The 19,596-nt window shown below is 40.4% G+C and overlaps 2 protein-coding genes and 1 pseudogene across 3 annotated transcripts; all 3 read right to left on the reverse strand.

Moving 5' to 3' along the window:
- Positions 1–7,552: 7,552 nt before the first annotated feature.
- On the reverse strand, positions 7,553–11,598 carry LOC145457057 (ubiquitin-conjugating enzyme E2 K-like). Its single transcript, XM_080335213.1, has 6 exons — positions 11,457–11,598; positions 11,285–11,375; positions 10,288–10,429; positions 9,274–9,437; positions 9,143–9,210; positions 7,553–8,173 (listed from the first exon to the last, which is right to left on the reverse strand). Exons 1-6 carry the CDS (start codon positions 11,511–11,513, stop codon positions 8,102–8,104), a joined length of 594 nt encoding a protein of 197 aa, XP_080191339.1. The 5' UTR covers positions 11,514–11,598; the 3' UTR covers positions 7,553–8,101.
- Positions 11,599–11,611: 13 nt separating this feature from the next.
- Positions 11,612–13,743, reverse strand: LOC145457055 (glutamyl-tRNA(Gln) amidotransferase subunit A, mitochondrial-like). The gene has a single exon (XM_080335212.1). It carries the CDS (start codon positions 13,603–13,605, stop codon positions 12,079–12,081), a length of 1,527 nt encoding a protein of 508 aa, XP_080191338.1. The 5' UTR covers positions 13,606–13,743; the 3' UTR covers positions 11,612–12,078.
- A 151-nt stretch (positions 13,744–13,894) lies between these two features.
- Positions 13,895–15,511, reverse strand: LOC145457056 (ER lumen protein-retaining receptor 2 pseudogene; annotated as a pseudogene). Its single transcript, XR_013920772.1, has one exon. The product of XR_013920772.1 is annotated as an ER lumen protein-retaining receptor 2 pseudogene (transcript).
- Between the last annotated feature and the right edge of the window lie 4,085 nt (positions 15,512–19,596).

A 19,596-nucleotide genomic window follows, 5' to 3' on the forward strand; every position in this document is an offset into this window, starting at 1 on the left:
TGTGATACCATTATTGTTACTGTGCAGAGGGAAGAGTTGGTATTTCAATATGAAGAGCTAGCTAACTAAGCTAGGGTTGCCAATTACGCCTACCACGCGTCCTAATTTAGGATGATTTGTCCTCCTTTTCCAGGAGATTGAAAATGTCACCCGAGGACGCCAAAATGTCCTCTTTTTGGCAATTCGTCAGCATTTACGGCTAGGCTAATGACGCGATTCTCGGATTATCCTTCATTGGTTGATAATCCGAGAATTATCAATGAAAAACTCAAATAACTTCGCTTCTGCTAGTTGGAATTCAGTCAAATTTGTTTTGCATCGTCTTTGAAGACAGCTCAACAATTTCATGGGGTTGACAAAAAAATTTGAATTTTTTCCCTAATAAATTAAAAATTTTAATTGGATCTGTAGAGTCTTATACTCGCTAGAATTGAACCAAATTTGGTGTGCAGCGTTTTTTAGGGTAACATGACAATTTAATCAGTGAATGACGGAAATCCAGAAAAAAATGCCCTACTGTACATTAGCATGTGAATATCATACACTATCCATGTCAACGAATAGCTACAGAATTGCATTGCAGCGGTTATACTAATCCGGTTACCATACTTTGAAATCCGGAAAAAATTCTACAGTTCACAAGATTTATAATATCGGACGAGAAAACGGATAATTTTAACATCTTTACATGAAATACTGTTTTGTTGACTAAATGTAAAGGTCAATTTTGCAACTCGACTCTCGAACGTCCAGATTTCGCTTTATTTATGGCGTTTTTAGATGTGCCTCAACAATCGATTGGCTGTCAAAGCTATAAACGAGGACAAATCCTCCAAAAGGAGGACGTATGGTAGCCACCGACGTATAAGAGATGAGAGTATTATAAAGCTTCCGTATAGGCTATTCTTCAGGGTTGTAATGACTCGAGTCATGACTCGACTCGAGTCAGACTCGAGTCACGATTTTTTTGTGACTCGACTTGACTCGAGTCATTTTCTTGAAATGGGAAAATGACTCGACTCGACTGGTACTCGAGTCATTACGCATGACTCGACCCAAGTCATTGACTCGGCTTATTTTATATGACTTGAAGATGTAGAATTTTGCAAATCGTAATGGCTAGATCAACGCATCTGACGAATTCTGCCGACATCGTTATTTGTCACCACTGCTTCCGATGCACTCGTCTGATATCAGATATGCCGCCGTAAAAACAACAGACAATGGTACATATTAGCAATGCATTGCACAAAATGATCCAGTAATGAAAGTGTAATAGATCCTCCGCAAACAAAGTACCCAAGACTTTTCAATTTTACAAGACTTTTCAATTATACAAGCAAACAATCGAAGCAAAGTTTAATTAGGGCCAATGCAATTACTCAGATGGTCAAGAGCTCAGCGGTTCTCAACCTTTTTTTGCCCCCCCCCCCCTTTATGATAATGAGAAATTTCACGCCCCCTTATCGTCATATCACAAAATCCAACCGGGATGGTAGTAACCTCGACAGATTGTTTGATGTCATGGAAGGTTATGACTGTTGATGAGAGAATAAAAAAATATGAAATTCGGTCTATATACAAAGAAACACACGTGAATTAGAGGTAAATTTCGCAGAGCGCGAAAAAAAATTTCAGTTGACCGCTTCTTCGCGCCCCCCCCCCCCCCCCATCAGATGTTTCACGCCCCCCCCCCCCCCCCCCCCACCCCCAGGTTGAGAACCAGTGAGCTAGACTGATAAGCTCTTGTGCAGATTTGAAGGCCATAATTCTTTGCATTTTTCGGCGACTAGAAAGAATGAGTATCCAATGCTCTTCAGTGTGGGTCAAAAATGCTTGTCGATTCCTGCATCTGGTGCGCCAGTGGAACGTGTATTCAGTAGAGGTGGGTTTATTCTAAGATAGGGTTGCCAGACGTCAGGAATTTCCCGGACATGTCCGGAATTTCACTGTTAAAACTGCATCCCGGATGAATTTCGATAATATGCCTAAATGTCTGGAATTTTGAAGCAAGCTCGTATTTTTTTCCTAAATCAACATAAACAATATTATATTTGGGTAGATTTATGCTATGTTAAATTTTTGTTCGCGCTACGCGCGATTTAGTATCACATATGTCGGCTTTAGTATGGGGACTACCACCCTCGCAAAAACTGCGATCAAAGATAAATAAAAATAACATTCATTTACAGAAATATAAGTCTAATTGTAATCGCAATTACAATTACATGATAACGGTATATTCGTAGAGTCAGTTTACGCCGTTTCGGTGCTTTATTCAAAGATGGATGTTCTAAACCTGGGGGTAGTTTGCCTTTATTATGGGGTTCGCGAAGATGTTGAATGCAATCAAATCAGTTTCCAAATATGCCGTGGATAAGTCTGGGCAAATGTGTCGACCTTTAATAAGTAATCAGCCTATCAAATTTTGAGCTGGGCCACGGAACATTGTCATATTGGAAATGGAGTCGCGACCATAAACGGTTGGAAACCTGCAGGTGTGCGGTGTTTATATAGATCAGTGATGCATTGCGCACAGGCATTAGGCTGATAAATAATCCTATCGATGTGACATGAGCATGACTCCACAATGTACTATTACTATGTACAGTTTAAAGAAGTATTCAGAAAATTTGAAAAAAGGATTTTGAACAGCCCCGTTGTACAATAATTTCTCCAATGCTGTAAATGCGATGTAGTCTGTAATGCAATTGGGAAAACCTTTAATAATATCAAAAGGTATCTGTTCTTTTGTCACTGCACAGTGCACGTAGCTATGCATGCACGCTTTTACAGCATGCTGGCCTGGTGAAAATACCTCTCCAGACATAAACATGCATTTGTTGATTCTCTATTAGCTCTGACGCGAATTCGTTGGTTCTTTATCAGATAGCATGTAGACGTGAATTCGTTGGTTCTCTATCAGCTATTTGTGAGCTGTCGTCGATGTGCTCGAAATAAAAACTGAATGCTTGTATTTGTGATGTATATCGGACTGACAAGACAGATATTTGATTTTAAGTTCTGAGATTAGTAGACTTATCATTTTGGCGGCCTGTCTTGTCTATCTGTAGCATCGGAATTCGATATCACCCAAGCAGGGTTGAAAACATGAGTTGAACATGACTTCAATACTGTGACTTGGACTCGACTCGAGTCATAACACTATGACTCGGACTTGACCCTTTAAATGGTGACTTGGACTCGGACTCGACTCGGTGATGAACTGAAAATGACTCGACTTGACTCGAGTCAAAACCACAGAAGTAAGATTGAGTCGTGACTCGGAACCATGTGACTTGGTTACAACCCTGCTATTCTTTGAGCATACCGATGCCGAGGAATGAGGTGAGATCAGGAAGCCGTACCACAACGCTGTGTGTATCTGTAGAAGTTGAGCCGGAAAGTTCGACCTTATTTTAGTCAACCAACCAGGATTTCGTGGAAAATTTACCATTTTTTCCGGATTTTCAGGTCTAAATATTTTGAAAACGTGTCCTCCTTTCCCGATTCGAAAATATGGCAACCCCTACAGATCATGGACACAAAAAGTAGCGTAGTGGCATAATATAATCCACAGCTGCAACACCCGGGTTGCGGCGGGTTCGAGTCCTACCGAGGTCGACTCCAGAATTCCTACCCAAGTGTTGGACGTTTATCTCTAGGCTCCTCCTCGCCATCTCATCCGTGTAAGCGGTGTAGGCTATTATAAAAGCCTAGACTTTGGCCGTGCTAAGTCGGCAGCTACTGAATAAAAATGAAGAAAATTGGCGTGGTGTAAATGACCATAGTAGTCGACACACACCATGAATAGCCTGCCTCAAACAAACAAACAACCAAAAAGCAGGACAGACACCTTGGAACAGTTAAGCGGATCCAGAATATCAATTTGTCAAATATCGTGCCGAGCGTAGTTTTCGGACTAGCTAATAACGCTCTGCAGTCGAGAAAGGAATGTGAATCTTATTTGAGTTTGACCATACACCCAGCCAGACTGTTTAGAGTCAAGTGTACCTGTTTGATGCTGGTGTGATCAGACTAGATCAGTGGTCGGGAACCTTTTTCGTCCGAAGAGCCATTTTAGCCCTATTTTTCCAATTTTAACTCCCAGAGAGCCATACATGTCAATCAACTGTTACGTCACAATCGAAAATTCGAATTCACCATACGTAGGCTTACCATATTTTGGAAATCTAAAAGGGGGACACTTTTTCAGAAATCCTAGGCTTGCAAAACCGGAGAAGAATTCTCTAAAACCGGTGAATTTATCCCACTTTCTGATCGGTTGACTAAAAAAAAAAAAAAAAAAAAAAGGTCTTCTTTCCGCTCAGAGCTCAAAATACCGTTTTTCTCTCCGCATTGCTAGGTGGTTGACTAAAAAAATTTTATAAAAGGTCATTTTTCCGACTCGACTCCAGAAAGATACACTTTTCTTGAATTAGCGGTTGGTTGACTAAAAAGAAAAAAAGTCAATAAAGAGGACAAATTCTCGAAAAAGAGGACATTTGGGCGGGCTTCCGGGGGAGATAGTGTAGTGGCTAGGATAAGCGCCCACCAATCTGACGGATCGGGTACGATTCCCGTCGGAGGTTTATCTGGGGTCCTCTTCCCCCGCCGTTGCCGTTCTTACGGCGACAAAAAAGCCCAGTAAAAAGACCCGAAGAAAGAAAGCACTCACAAGGAATGGAAAGAACTAGTAGAAAGGGCCGCGGCTTCAAAAAAGGTCAACATCGAAAAGAACTGTGACATCGGGCACTCTAGGCCGAGGTGGATGTTAGAGTAAAGGATCGCTACCGATGCGTGTCGTTCGACATCCTCCTATCTGTTCATGACATCGCATTGTTTCTTATCGCATTGCACATTGTGTGTGACTTGTTCAGATGAAAAATATAACCCAACGATGTTATGTTATCTCTATGTTAACTCAGAGGACACTTTCAAAAAAAAGAGGACGCATGGTAAGATTGGTAACCCTAAGTAAAGATTTTCTAGCTAGACTATTAACCCTTTCTAATCGGCCGGCCTACTGACCAAAATTTTACTGCATCCACAAAAAAGACGATAAAATGTCATCCATATGGTTTAAATCGACGCCCAATATATTGCCGTAAACCTGAAGTAGCCGCCTAGCGGTCTGAGATACTCTTACGGCTCAGACGCCAGAGGGAATAGCGGTGTGCGAGAACATGTTCTCGATTTCTTGAAAATAAAATACAATTTTGTTCTTCTATATCTCCTGCCGTCATACTTAGGCCCTCTCTTGGTATATGACCACCTGATTGCGTTTCGCATGAATCCCTACGTTCCAACGAGACATTACACGCTACTATAGCGCTTCATAGCCCAGCGCCACGATCTTGGAAAGGTAGGCATGATAAGCACGAATCGCGCGGCCGCCGCCGATGAGTAATCGATTACGTAATCGTGTGATCTCGCGGAAGGCAATTCACTTCCAATTCTACATAACACAGTAACTATTTTATATATCTTCATGCTATTGAAGTGGTATCAACCCCAGTGGCTTGTTATATGTAACTTGCAACTGCATAACGGATTCGTAAGTGTACAGTGTACACATATTGGCTTATTCGACACTGCCCAGTGCCCATACGCGCTCGAGAAGTCATTTCATGTGATACATTATTACTTTATTTCACATCAATTTGAACTGTATTCGACACGGCTAATGTTCCATGTATGATCAACAGTAGTCATAGAAGCCAACATCGCCCTTATATAAACACGACGAAGGCACCAGTGAACCTATATCCTACACTTCTCAGCGTAATTTCAAGCAATAAAGCAGTATAACTAGGGCTGCAATATTTTGAGATCCGAAAAACAGGATGCTTTTTACAAGTTACGTAGGATATCAGAGCTGACGAGAAAACGCGTAATTCAAATATTTTTACAGGAAATATTATTGGGTTGACTAAAAAAAGGTCATTTTCAGAACTCGACTCCCGATTGACCCGCTCCCACGGAACATCGGTTGAGTTTGACCTTTTTTAGTCATATCCCTGCCGTCGAAATCAAGATTTCGCGTCACTTGTGGCATTTTGTTGTTGTACGTGTACAATGGCAAATGAGGACATTCATGATTTCTTGAAAAACAAGGATAAATCCTCCTGAAGAAGGAGAAGAGGTGGTCAGAAACGAAGAACTTCTACTTTTTGGAAGTACTCAAGTAGTTTTCCTCTACTTCTGGTACTTACTCAAGTAGATCTGATTTTCTCTGCTTCTACTTCTACCTCGTAATATTTTGTGATCTACTCACTTGCTTTTCGTTATTTTCAGTTTGTCAAGTAGAAGTATAGTTTAATCCCCCAATGCGACAGATAGCCTGAGGAATTTCGGGGCTGTTTTCACGGAGTAGCAATATTTAATTTCCACAAAAGTCAAGTAAAGCTCAGAAATTTTGTTGCGCTTTGCGCGCAGTAATTAAGGAGTGACAAATATATTTTCACGAAAGTATCAGTGTATATAATTTGGGTACCGGCGGGGCCTATGAATATCGTTGGCCCCGGTAGGCCTACCGGATTGCTTGGTCCCGCTAACACCGCATTGTCACCCATGTCAAGTACTTCATTATAGTAAATATTGCCCACCATACCGTTTGAAACTACCATTTCGCAATCTTGCAATTACCAATAATACTGTAATCTAGCAGCCCACGACGTGTCCTGCTAATCTGGAAAATCCGGCTTTTTTGAACGTTACACCTGTTTTAGCAGATCACCTTTCCACCTTTATGAACAAGACATTTTTCGATTTTTAGAAGTGGTATTTATATTTCACTTTCAATTCCGATTATCATACTTTGAGTTCTAATTACTTTCAGTTCTTTTGTCAGCAGAACATACATGTTGAAGCATGAAAGCAAATACCTCTATTTTCCGAAAATAAAGCTACACTAAATATAAATTTTACGATTCACAATATTTGTTATTAACGCATACTAATCGCGCAAAGTGTTGAAACTGTATCCGATACAACATCACCGTATTGCTCTTCGCCTAATGATATCCTCTAAAACGGGGTTTTTAAGTAAACAAAAGGTTAATATCGCATTTCTCTATCAATACCATAACTTGCATCTCATAGTGCGATAGAATGCTTATTCTTTCGACAATTGATACCTCCTGGGACGCATCAATACGAATCAAGCTCTCTGCACCTTCCACATAGCTCAATTTGCAGCTTTTGACAGTCCATGCGAACGAATTAAGACTGTTTTCAAAACTACTTACTTACTTGAGTAGATTTAAAGTCAGTCAATTCTACTTCTACTAGTTTTACGAGGCTCAAGGAAGAAGTACTTCTACTCATACTTAGAGTAGATTTTTACGTCTCTACTTCTACTTGAGTAGCTTTGACCACCTCTGAGAAGGACGTATGGTAAGTGGTAACCCTGGTATAACAGAGTATGTTTTTTCTACCCCTAAAAATCACGCAAATACGTCATAAAATAGCCTTCTATGTGACGAAACGTGTAACAAATACCCTGAAGCCTCAGCTTATCAGATTTCTGCCTGAGATGGTATTGGACACATTCACGTCATCGAACTTTTATTACGGTTGAGGATAAAAATACAACTCGAGATACGGATGCGACAAGACGTGTTCTGAATTATCATAAAAAATCGACAGGTCAACATCAGATTCACAACAGAGGTCTAAAACTAACAGACTCGCGAAATTCCAAGGTGCTGATAAACAAGAACAGCATCAGGAGACGGATCATTGATTTAGTCTGCAATGCGGTTCCTTCAAGCCTCATCCCAAGCAAAAATTCATGAACACTCAAATATAAATATACCATACGGCTGGAGAAGCAGCAATACTAGGAATCATTTTGAAAATGCATCATGGTAAATGGACCGCAAAACGTTTCAGATTCGATTAGACAGGATTACGCAGCGAAACGCGGGACTAAACCGTCCGGAGCATCAGTCCATTGCCTATAAACTGCGGTCAGATCAGGAAATTGTAAATGTTCGCCCACGCGATTGTGATGAACGCCAACCTAAGCCACGATACGTCAGCACAGTGCGGCAGCACAGCAAATACGTTTCAACAAAACAGTGTGCATCCGAAGCGCTCAGCTTGTTAAATGTTGGATCGCCGACTCGACGCTCCAATCGTGGCCTGATAGCGCTCTGGTGACATCACCCTGTAAGAGTTTGAATCGACTTTCATAGTCGGTTTGATAAGAGTATGAAAGATGTGGAAAGTTCGAATATGTACCTTTTATGCTACTACGAAGACTATACTGCAAGTTCTACATCACAATAAAGATAATTTGGTGTTATGTCGATTGTCGACAAAGCCATTTTATTGCAATTCGTGACAATGCTGCTGATTGATGGCGTCGTCACAGATATATCATTTTCTCTTACATGTGTTATTGCGTAGCTTTGTACAAGGGTTGTAATGACTCGACTCGCGATTTTTTTGTGACTCGACTCGAGTCTATTTCTCAAAATACGGAAAATGACTCGGTTTAAGTCAATACATAGCTTGTACTCGAGCCATTGCGCATGACTCGTACCAAGTAATATGACTCGATACTCAGACGGCCAAAACCGACATTTCATTGGAATTTCAATGAATAGTGAAGTTACCAAGCTATTGGTATTACGTCTATTAGCACCGCTTCTTGAAAATGCGGCCAGGAACTGTTCAAAGTGAAGAAAATTAGTATATTATGAATGTGAAACATTCGATATCGTCAAGCAGAGTTGTATAGGGTTACCATACGTTTTTGGTTACCGACCAAAATTTTGTCGAAAATTCATCATTTTTTCTGGATTTTACTTCACCATTGAAAGTGTGAAAATTTTGAAAAAGCGTCTTCCCTTCCCGATTCCAAAATATGGTACCGGTAACCCTAGAGTTGTAAAAAGTGGGTTTAACAAGTCACAAGCTCGAAACCGAACAGTCAACGCAACGTCTGCTTTCCGACTTTTGAGGCCTATAGTTTTCTGTTTTTACTTGAAGTAGTTTAGAAATCATTACATCTACTTCACCTACCCTGAATACGAATTTTTGTGCTTCCTATCGGCAAAAACAGACATGATCTTTTCATGGAGCCAAACAGAAAGGGGTTTCATAGTGAAACACCAACCAGATTGCCACTTACTTGAAAAAATCCCATCTCCGTTAATCTTTGAATTTTATCAACGCAGCTTCGATCTTTACCACCGGGAGCTGTAACCAATAACCACACATGTCAATAACAAGATTACGCCAGTCCGGAAAATTTAAATTTACCATTTGCATAAATTTGAGCCCAAAACTTTGCAGTTTGTCGAAAGATGTGTCGATTTTCCTTGTATTGCTTAGCTACCACCGCATCCTGTGGGTCATCAGGCTCTGGATCCTGCATCAGCGCTAGTAATGACAGGAGTACCGTGCGCAATGTGAGAGCTGCTGCCCTAATAATGAGATCCATGATATATAATACAATACAAGCTGTACAGGGAGTGCTTGGGGTAATATAATTAATTTTCAGGTGGTATACAAAAAAGCTACAATTACAATGATTACAAAAACTTATGTTCATAAGAAGTACGCCTATCATGGCGATGGCCACTCTAAACTATTAAGATTTATGTCACTGGTCCTGCAGAGGTGCATCAACTACCGTAGCCTAGAATGGACTGCGGGGAGATGTCACAAGTAGCTATATAAGTTAGTGCAAAGACACAATCAACAAATGCAGTGTCCCCCATCATCCATCATTTCCCAGTCCTTCCAAGCCTACAGATGTAAAATTTGAATCATAAAGTTTTTGGATGTTGGAGTACAATTCAAACCATTCCAATGGGTCATGAGCTGACAAGAGTAGCTTTGACAGTACAGTTCATACTTATGATATTATTGGAATACAAATCAAATTCCATTGTCCACAGGAATCGTGACCAATTGACATGAGTAACAGCGGAGCAGAAAATATGGGCATTGAAGGAAATGGACGTGTGAAAGTGAGCCAATGACCGCTAAACTAACTTTATAGTATATTTTCGAACATGGATTAGTCATAGTCAGTCAGGTAATGCTTATGCCCTAATGAACTTCACACTCACCCCACTATACAGATGGCTTTAAACTATCATGCCGGTTCCTAGAAACATTACATGACATGGTTTGTGATACCTGCTGTTGGGTTAGTACAGCAATTCCATCTAATAGCCTAATCCCGGAAAAATTATCACTCCCAATATCGACTAGTTGATATTGATCATAGTCTATTATACAATGATATCAATAGAACTCCATACTTACCATTGGTCTTTGAGAATATCAAGGCATATCGCACCAGTCACTGAGCTAATATTTGGATGCCAAATATTAGTTTCAAAACGAACCCGAGGGGGATTGAAGGGGTACGTTTCTGGTATTTTGATTTCCAATTCATAACTTCCGCCTGTAATTTGGATTTTATACAGTTCACTACAATATGTGACTTGACACAACCATTGTAATTCATTGACAGCTGGATCTCACAAGCATTGTCAATTTGGTGTTGAGTCTTCCTACTTATATGTTGTTTACACAAAAGATCAGTGATATACAAGGTACCGATACTAGTTGACAGGAATTGGAAATTAGGTTAGTAGGTAGCACCAAAATTTACAGATGACTGTCACAAAAATCACTCTTGAAATTAGAATTTGGAGTTTCATATTACTCGGATTGAGAACCACTAATGTTTATTGAAGTAGTGTTTGTCAGCAAAGCTATAGACATCAGCCATCATGGTATCTTGACCAACAAATCATATGATGCAACTTTGTTAAATATTTATGAAACATACTTTAGGGAGAGGTCATAGGAAACCGAGGAAGCAACTATACAAACTGCAACCTTGCATACTTATATTAGCCTGTATAGTACACCACGGTGGTGTGTGTAAGATAGTAGCCTATATTAAACACAAGAACCATTATTATTCACATTATAATTTAATAGGCCATGCAGGTCCTTCTGTAAAATACAGCATAATAAGTATTGTACTACATGATGCACTTGATGTATAGTATTTTGGAGACAGAAAATGACAATTGGGAAAAGTTGCTTATGAACAGTAAAAAAACAAATCACACAAACATAAAATTCCAGGACAAAATTACCGGCTACCGACTTCACAAAATACATGTTAAATGTTCACACAGACAAGCAAATTCAGCTAGATCACTGCAATCACTCGAACACATGTAACAGAAGCTATAAAATTAGACAAATTAGTGCCTAATTGCAGACATCGGGCTATTATGATTACCTTCGTAAGGAGTCCCAGGAGGACCAATAATTTTCCCTTTCAGGTTTGTTAGCTGGTTTCCCGGGCATGTAATCTGTATGTTCATATCATTCTGCAAGTAACAATAAGCTATATGTACTACAAAATATATTCCGAAGACATCCTTTGCCCAACGCATCCGCCCTTTTCATACCTCATCATTTGCGTCTTTCAGTTCCCGCTGAATTCGCACGGCAGCAATACTGCTCATGTTGTGAATCAGAATTCACTCACAATTATATCCTCGACACCAGGTGAGTGCCGGAATTGTTCTAACTACTCTGATAAACGAAATGTTGAAAACAGCAACTAAAAATAAGATGGGATGATAAAAAACAAAGACCAAACGCTGATTCAGGGAACCCTTGGAAGATAATTATGATGACTATGGGTTATTCAGACTAGCTGGGCCTAACCCTTCTGAGAGTCATCAAATATGATAGGCTACACTTCTGCTTTCTTGTGGGTATTTGATGGAATAACACTACTATGAGTAAATAAAGCGGCCAGCCTTAAATGAAATTCCCCATTGTATTGTATGAGGCATATGTCAGACTTTCTAGATTGTTACATAACAATTTCACAAGGAGTCTGATAGATACCAGCCATTCCTCTCCTCAATGGGAGGTTATTGTAAACGACATGTTACAGACATGGCTCAGTAATGACTCATTGGAGCTATATAAGTATTATAGTTGTACTGTTGTTACCTGAACTGTAGCAATATAGTCCAGTGTAAAATTGTTTTGAAGCTGATTTAAGATCAGTGGCCATTTTTACCCTGGCACAGTTGAAAAGAGGCTAGCCAAAGTTGGAAAATTACTGAGTTTTTCCAGACACGACGCCACTTTCAGTATTTCTGGTTCGCAGAAATGGCTGCCGGAAATTTGCAGCCCGATAGGCAGTTTATTTGACGACAGTTTAGTGGGCACCACGATAGCGGGTATGCCGGCAATGTTTGCAGACTGCGTCAGAACATCCTGCTCGGCAGAACGAGTACGATTGTCTTCTCGAATGAAATCCGAATACAAAGGTGCATCCGAAAGAACAGTGGGGGATAACAAAACATCACATACGCCATTCCGTTGGTTATCTGCGTCTTTAACGTAAGAGTTTGTGCCAAATACCTTATTGTAATCATCACAGATTAATCTCCTTACTTTCTGAGCTTGTTCAAAATATCGCTTTCTATTCTCATTCAAAAGAAAATAATTCCCAGCTAGGATCCTACTTCTCACAGTATCGTTGAAGCCTTCTTTTCTAGACAACGCCATCATGGCGTCAGACGATTCCTTTATGTCACACCTGTGTCCATATTTGAGACCATCAAAACGAGCCATGTTCGATGCTACTTCAGCAGCACATAGAACGTGATAGCATACGATAGAGTAGCGCATATGCGGTAAGCTCACTTCAAGTACCTCCGCGCCAGCGTTTTCTAGCTGATCAGCTGCCCAACGCCAGGTATCGATGACATCAGCTGTCATCCCAGACACAACACACTCTTTCGGTATTCCAATTCTACAGCCTCGCAGCGAATCTGTGTCAAATCTTGGCAACTCGCCCCATCTTCTGTCTACCGAAGTAGAGTCCATTTCATCTTTCCCTGCAATTGCATCAAGAACGATAGCAACATCATCTACTGTCCGTGCGAATATTGAAGGACAGTCCATCGAGTTGACAAGAGGAATAAGCCCATGTCTAGAAAGTGTTCCATATGTAGGTTTCAAGCCGACAACCCCACAGTAGGATGCTGGATTTCTCACAGATCCACCTGTATCAGAACCTAACGCAAAAGTACATGCGCCAGTAGCAACTGCTACCGCACTGCCTCCAGAGCTACCACCTGTGATATTCCAATCGTCGGAACAAGATTGTTGACGAAAAATCAAAGTCGTCCATGGGTTTTTGACTGGCTGATAAATAGAGTCTACTGATCCTGAGCCCATGCCGAATTCGTCCATATTCGTTTTTCCAATAATAAATGCGCCATCATTTGCAAGTTTCCCTAAAACTGTGCTATCATAGATAGGTTTGTAACGATCAAGCATTTGTGACGCACAAGTCGTGGAGAAGTCATTACTGGAATAATTGTCTTTCAAAGCATAAGGGACGCTATATAAAAGATTATTACGATGAGTACTGCATGGGGATGTGGAATCAGCTTTACGGAGTGATACAAAAGCATTTAAATGATGAATTTCTTCAACACGGTTGAGAGCGCTCTCCAAAACTTCATTCGGGGATAGTTTATTCCGCAGAATCAACTGATTAATCGTCCGTATCGACAAGAAATTAGACATTTTGAAATATCAAATATCTTCAATCTTCTCAGGAGTCAGACCACTGATGCTTCTGTCCTTACATAGTCTTCTACTTCGACATTGACTCAATTTCAATGTAAAGATGTAATTTTAATAAGCTAAATGACAAAAGGATAATCTTAATCACCGGAAAATCAGCAAGACCACATGACACACATAATGACACCAAACACTACAATAATTTGTTTCAAAAATTTTCAAGACAGTCACATTGCAAAACTTTATCAAAATATTATCTGCTTGCGACGAATTGCAACAATGGTTCCACTGTTATATCTGTTAGTATCTATAGTTGAAAGAATATTAGGTCGGGCATATATTTATATTCTTAAAATAGGCAGATCGTAATGTATAATTCAATGGTAGTAGCTGTTAGTAACAGTCGTATATACACATCAATTGAATCAATGAACATGAATGTTTCAGCTAGCATCACTGCAAAACTTGAATACAGATTCATTTCGTGTGTAAGTTACCTTGATGTCAGGATAATATAATATATCGATACACTTATGTCATGTATTTCATGGCGAGTAATGAATTAAAGATGCCAAATACAATAAATAAAGAATTTGTTGGAGAATTGCTTCCATTGTTATTAGCAAGTTACATAAAAGCAATTTATTCTTGTTATCATCTTTTATTTGTTCAAAGCCAAACTATTGTCAAAGTTTGAATCACATCAAACAACAAAATTCAGACAAGACAAACGGTAAACAGTTCAACAAAGGATCGTGATAAATTTCAATAATCAAGCACCCACAACTGTCACATTACCAATTCAGGATATTAAATTCCAAAAACCAACTCAACACTATGCAACGATGTTCTTCTTACACCAATATTCTAATGACTCAAACATTGAAGCCTGAAACATAAAAAGAAGTCCTATACACAGACCTATACAGCAGCATGTTCATGCTGGAAAGTAATAACTGTCGGTGGATGTAATAGCATGGATAACACAGTTCTGTGTGTAACGATATATTCCTTCACAAACCACACAATCGCATTTTCTATAATTTTGTCTAAACCATTCTATGAAACAAAGTCTAAACCATCGTTTTCTTCAGTAGTGTGGTATGATTGTTATCTCTCTGTCCTTTCTTATGCAGGCAAACTCAGTTTCTTTCCCTGCATGACCTTTGTGATGTAGAGATAGAAGAAATCACAGTAGAGAACGGTTTGAACGCATCCAGCAACAATTGCAATCAGATCGAAGAACCCTTCAAAGTAGTAACGCCAAATCCAGTTGATGAGATACAAAGCCCTGTACAATCCAAGCGCGAACAAGTAGTGAGTCGTTATGGTTTCCGCCTCCCCGGTTTTCGTTATCATGAATAATTGTGGCAAGATCGCAACAGATTCCAGATAAATGCTGAAGGTCCATAAAATTTCGAGTGGACTGAATTCGTGATTAACGAGCACTGAAAGTCCAAGGACGGGAATGAGCAAGAACTCTACTCGGAACGTGTCGTGATTTCCGTCATACGTAGCCTTGAATTTAACATAAATGAAATAGACCGTTGCGAAAGCACTGCCGATGTAGATGACTTTCATCACCGAGTTGTAGAGGGACACAAAGTTAGTGAACAGGTCCAAATATCTCGTGGCGAACACCACGGCAAATAAGATCTGACTTTTTCCTGAAATCCCAGCGACTGATCTTGTCTTCCATATCTTCATAAGCAGGATCAGAATAGCTCCAAGATGGGAAAGATCGCCAGTCAGTCGAAACACATTCATGTTTGCTATCGAATTCTTTCCTGGCCAATAAGGGCAAAGACTCCAATAACGCTCAGTTTATCCGACCACAAGATTAGTAACCAAATGTAAAACCGTATGATTAGCTACAAACCGTGGATATCGCCAGTCTGCAAAGTTGACGTGTGAAAATGTTCCTAAAAAACGTTAGGGCGAACATGCACCGGCGTGCGGATATTTGAATATTCGTAAATGGGATGACTGGTTAAATTTATTTCTGATTAAAAATTTATAAGCGGTGAGCAGATATTTTGAAAAAAAAATGAAACAGGCAATGAACATAACCATAGTCGAATATGATACTGCGGCATTCAAGTCGGTGATAGAGGAAGCCGACATTGGCCAAATCTGAGCGAAGTGTCCGTTCGTTTTATCATAGTGTCCTAAATGGTGTTGACACAGCGAGACTGAACGGCTCACTGCATTTGGGTTATGTGATACTTTGCATTTGACTAGAGACAACTTTACAGCCATCTTTGACCGGTTTGAGCGCTAAATTCGATAAAAACGGGTATCAATGGAAAGCTACTGCTGTATTACTAAAATAGAAATATTATTCTGCTCATGGTCCCTAAACCCCCCCAAAACCTGGCTCTTCTTGACTTCACTCTCGTTTTGCCAGACAGAATTGTTGCATCACAAGACCATATAACATGGGACGTTGAAGCATAGTGTTCTAGAACACTAAGGTTGAAGACGATGGCGGACAACAACACGACTTCTACACCAACGGTTCTCAAACTTTTTTTAGACACCCCCCCCCCCCCCCCCTTTATGATAGTGAAAAGTTTGCGCCCGCCTTATCGTCATATCACAAAATGCAAACAGAATGCTGGCAATCCCACCAGATAGTCTGTTGGCATGGAAGGTTATGAGTGGTGAGGAGAGAATTCTCAAATATGAGATTTGGACCATACACAGGGTAAAAACTATGAATTTGGAGGTAAATCACGCTGAGCGCGATTTTTTTCATTTGACCGCAGCTTCGCCCCCCTTCAGATGCTTTCACGCCCCCCCCCCCTCCCCAGGGGAGCGCGCCCCCCAGTTTGAGATCCATTGTCTACACGATATTAAAATCTACATGTATGACACTGTACGCAGCGCGAAGAAAATTTCGTGTAGCAGAATTTTGCCCCAAAATATAATATGTTATTGTTTATGTTCATTTACGAAAAAACTATGTTCCTTCAAGCCATATAAATTCCGGATATTTCGGCATATTTTAGCAGCCTCCCTCACGGACGCAATTAATTGAACACTGAAATTTCGGACATATGGCACCTTACTTTATTTCGGTTATACCATGTCTAAAATAAAATAATGACTAGAAAAGGTATGGTCACAGCACATTACCACTCACGACGTCATTCTCAGATAATAATAATCTGTTTTGTAGTTATTTTGATGTAGTATTAGTATTGCCACTACCCTTGTTTAAAACCTTTGTAACGATAATTGCAATGCGACGCGACGCGACGCATTTTAATCAAACATTCACCATAGGTTAAGTCATCATGCAGACTGAGTGAGAAATACCTTATTAAAGTAGGTTAAGAAATGAGCAGTTGTATTTTACCTGGGCTTCTTGTTCCCTACGTAGCAGTTCTTGCGGCGTTGTTGCAAATCTAAGCCCATGCAGTCAAAGACGTGGCGAAGAACGATACACAACGAAATAAAATGTAAAAAGCCGTAAAAGCGTCCGAAGAAAGTCCGTCGGGGTCGAACATCGAGATCAAACATTGTTACATCGGACATTATATTAGGCCAATGTGGGTCATCTTGAGAGTCAGCATATCTATGGTCGCAGCGACAATCAGTAAAGAAGTACATGAATGCAGATTTTGCCTGCTCGCACTACTTATTAAGTAGTTATGATTTTAAACAACTTCTGCTTCTACTAGACAGCTTTCAGTTTTTTTAGGCAAAAATATAGGCGTAGAATACGTACTAACTTATTTACTTGTGAACCGCCACTCCTACTTCTACTTGAGTAGGAATTACGGCGTTACTTCTATTTAAAAGGTTTATTGCTTATAAAGGCCTAGCGTAGTATACAGTCCTGTGCTAATTCGGTGGCATGCCCTTCTAATACACCCTGCAAATGCCATTTTGTCCTAAGCATGCCTTATTCGCTTTGGTTTTGCAAAAGCATGGGCAAAGTTTAGTCCATAATTCGCGTCGGAGCCTTCGTTGCCTAGGCTATATCGCGGCCTTCGAGCAATGCGGTAAGTCAACTTGCTCCACAATGATCCATTCGTGGAAACCTTAACGGTGGCTGCGATTTTCAGGAGGTCTGCGACTGTCATGCCTGCAGATCTGATCAGTTCTTCAGCGCTTCTGACGTCCCAAGATCCTCTCCAATCCAGCACTATACTGGCGAAACGTATCCCCTCCATGATTGTTCGGGATTTTGCCCATTGCACGATATGTGAAGTCTGGTATTTCTCCACTTTGCCTTTCCGCTCTTTATGCAAGTCGCCGTTGTCAGACACAATGGTGACATCCATTACACTGGTGTACACGATTTTTGCGCCAGGACTTTTTTGGGTCAATTATATGCCTAATTTGGGGGCGCTGAATACGAATCTGACTGTATTTTAGCCAGTGTTGGGATCAAGTCACTACCTTCGAGTCACGAGTCATTGCACATTTTGACTCGAGTCAAGTCAAGTCAATCTATTTTCAAAGGTGACTCGAGTCAAGTCAAGTCACTCGATTTTTGTAAGTGACTCGAGTCAAGTCGAGTCAAGTCAAGTCAAGTCACGAGTCAAGTCACATTACAAGTCAAGTTGGCTTTTCGAAGTATGAGACATGATTACGTCATTGCTATTTGCTAGCTGTCTGAACTACAGATTGAGTGGTCATTGATTCCGAACCGATGAATGAATACAGAGTTAAATATATACGCAAAAGGCGCTGCATCGCTCACATAAAGGCCTACGTAGAACTGTTTAACTGCGCAATTGCAAAGCCTCAGTTTATAGTTACCAGCCAAAATAGAGAATAGAGAAACAAATTGATAAGTTGCAATACATTACCCATTTACAAAAAGATATGATACAATTCGAGCCTGCGCCAATGGTTGAGCTTGAGAATTATATAAACTATATTCGAATTCAATTTCAAAAAAACATTAGGTTTGGTTAAGGTGAGAACAGAGAACAGAAATAAACATTTGGCTATGTTATTACTTTACTACTAGAGTTACGACAGACAACGTAAGCTGTAAGCTTCGATCACTTCGTTTGCGGTCAATTTATTTGTGAGAGAACAATCGAGGTTCAGTGTAACGCATGATCATTGAATGATTGGTCGTTCTCACGGGTTACACCAGCGTTTCGCGAACAATCCGAACATATGCAATACAGTGATTTTTATCGACATCGATTACTTGATGACTTGAAATTGACTCGTGAATTTTGCTCCGAGTCACGTGTCAATCCACATTTCTGATACGCCGAGTCAAGTCAAGTCATTCTAGCAAAGTGACTCGAGTCAAGTCAAGTCATGCGAAAAATGTGACTCGAGTCTGACTCGAGTCAAGTCATGACTCGAGTCATCCCAACACTGATTTTAGCTCCATCACATCACGTTTTTGAGACATAATATTTGTTGAATATTTCTACTTTTTCGAGGTACTCAAGTAGATTTTGGCTTCTTGCTCTCCCAGCAAACACCCGATGTCCAGTTGACTTCCTGCGGAAAAGACGCAGGACGCCCAGTGTTACTTCCCTGGAGTGGATTTGTCGACTACTAGAAGCGTCCTAAACACTTCCTGAGTTGGTCTACTATGGACGTGAAGCGACTCCATATGGACTCATTGGATCTGCTGTGAACGTGACGTGACTCCCTATGGATGCGTCAGACTATAGAGTATGACTGGAGTGACGACTCGATTGTTCTCCCATTGTTAGCCGGCAGAATGGTCACGGTCAGATGGATGCACCCAAAACAGGATCGCTCAGTGCTTGTTTCAATGGCGTTCAAGGCGATTCTTCGTGTATTTCTTGAAGTTGCGTCGGAATTAGTTAGACAGTTCAACATTTAGGTAGCGGTGACGAGTCGTTATGACTAGTGAATAATACCGTGTAGCCTCTGTTACATTTTTCGCCAGATTTAGATCATATTTCGTCACGGATAGAAGTCGGTATCATGACTGATTCAGCTGCATCACTTTGGGATGACTGGGAGGGACTAACTGAAATG

The sequence above is a fragment of the Botryllus schlosseri genome, chromosome 15, assembly GCF_051294905.1.
Source record: "Botryllus schlosseri isolate E-star chromosome 15, Bs_hap1, whole genome shotgun sequence".
Lineage (NCBI taxonomy): Eukaryota > Metazoa > Chordata > Ascidiacea > Stolidobranchia > Styelidae > Botryllus > Botryllus schlosseri.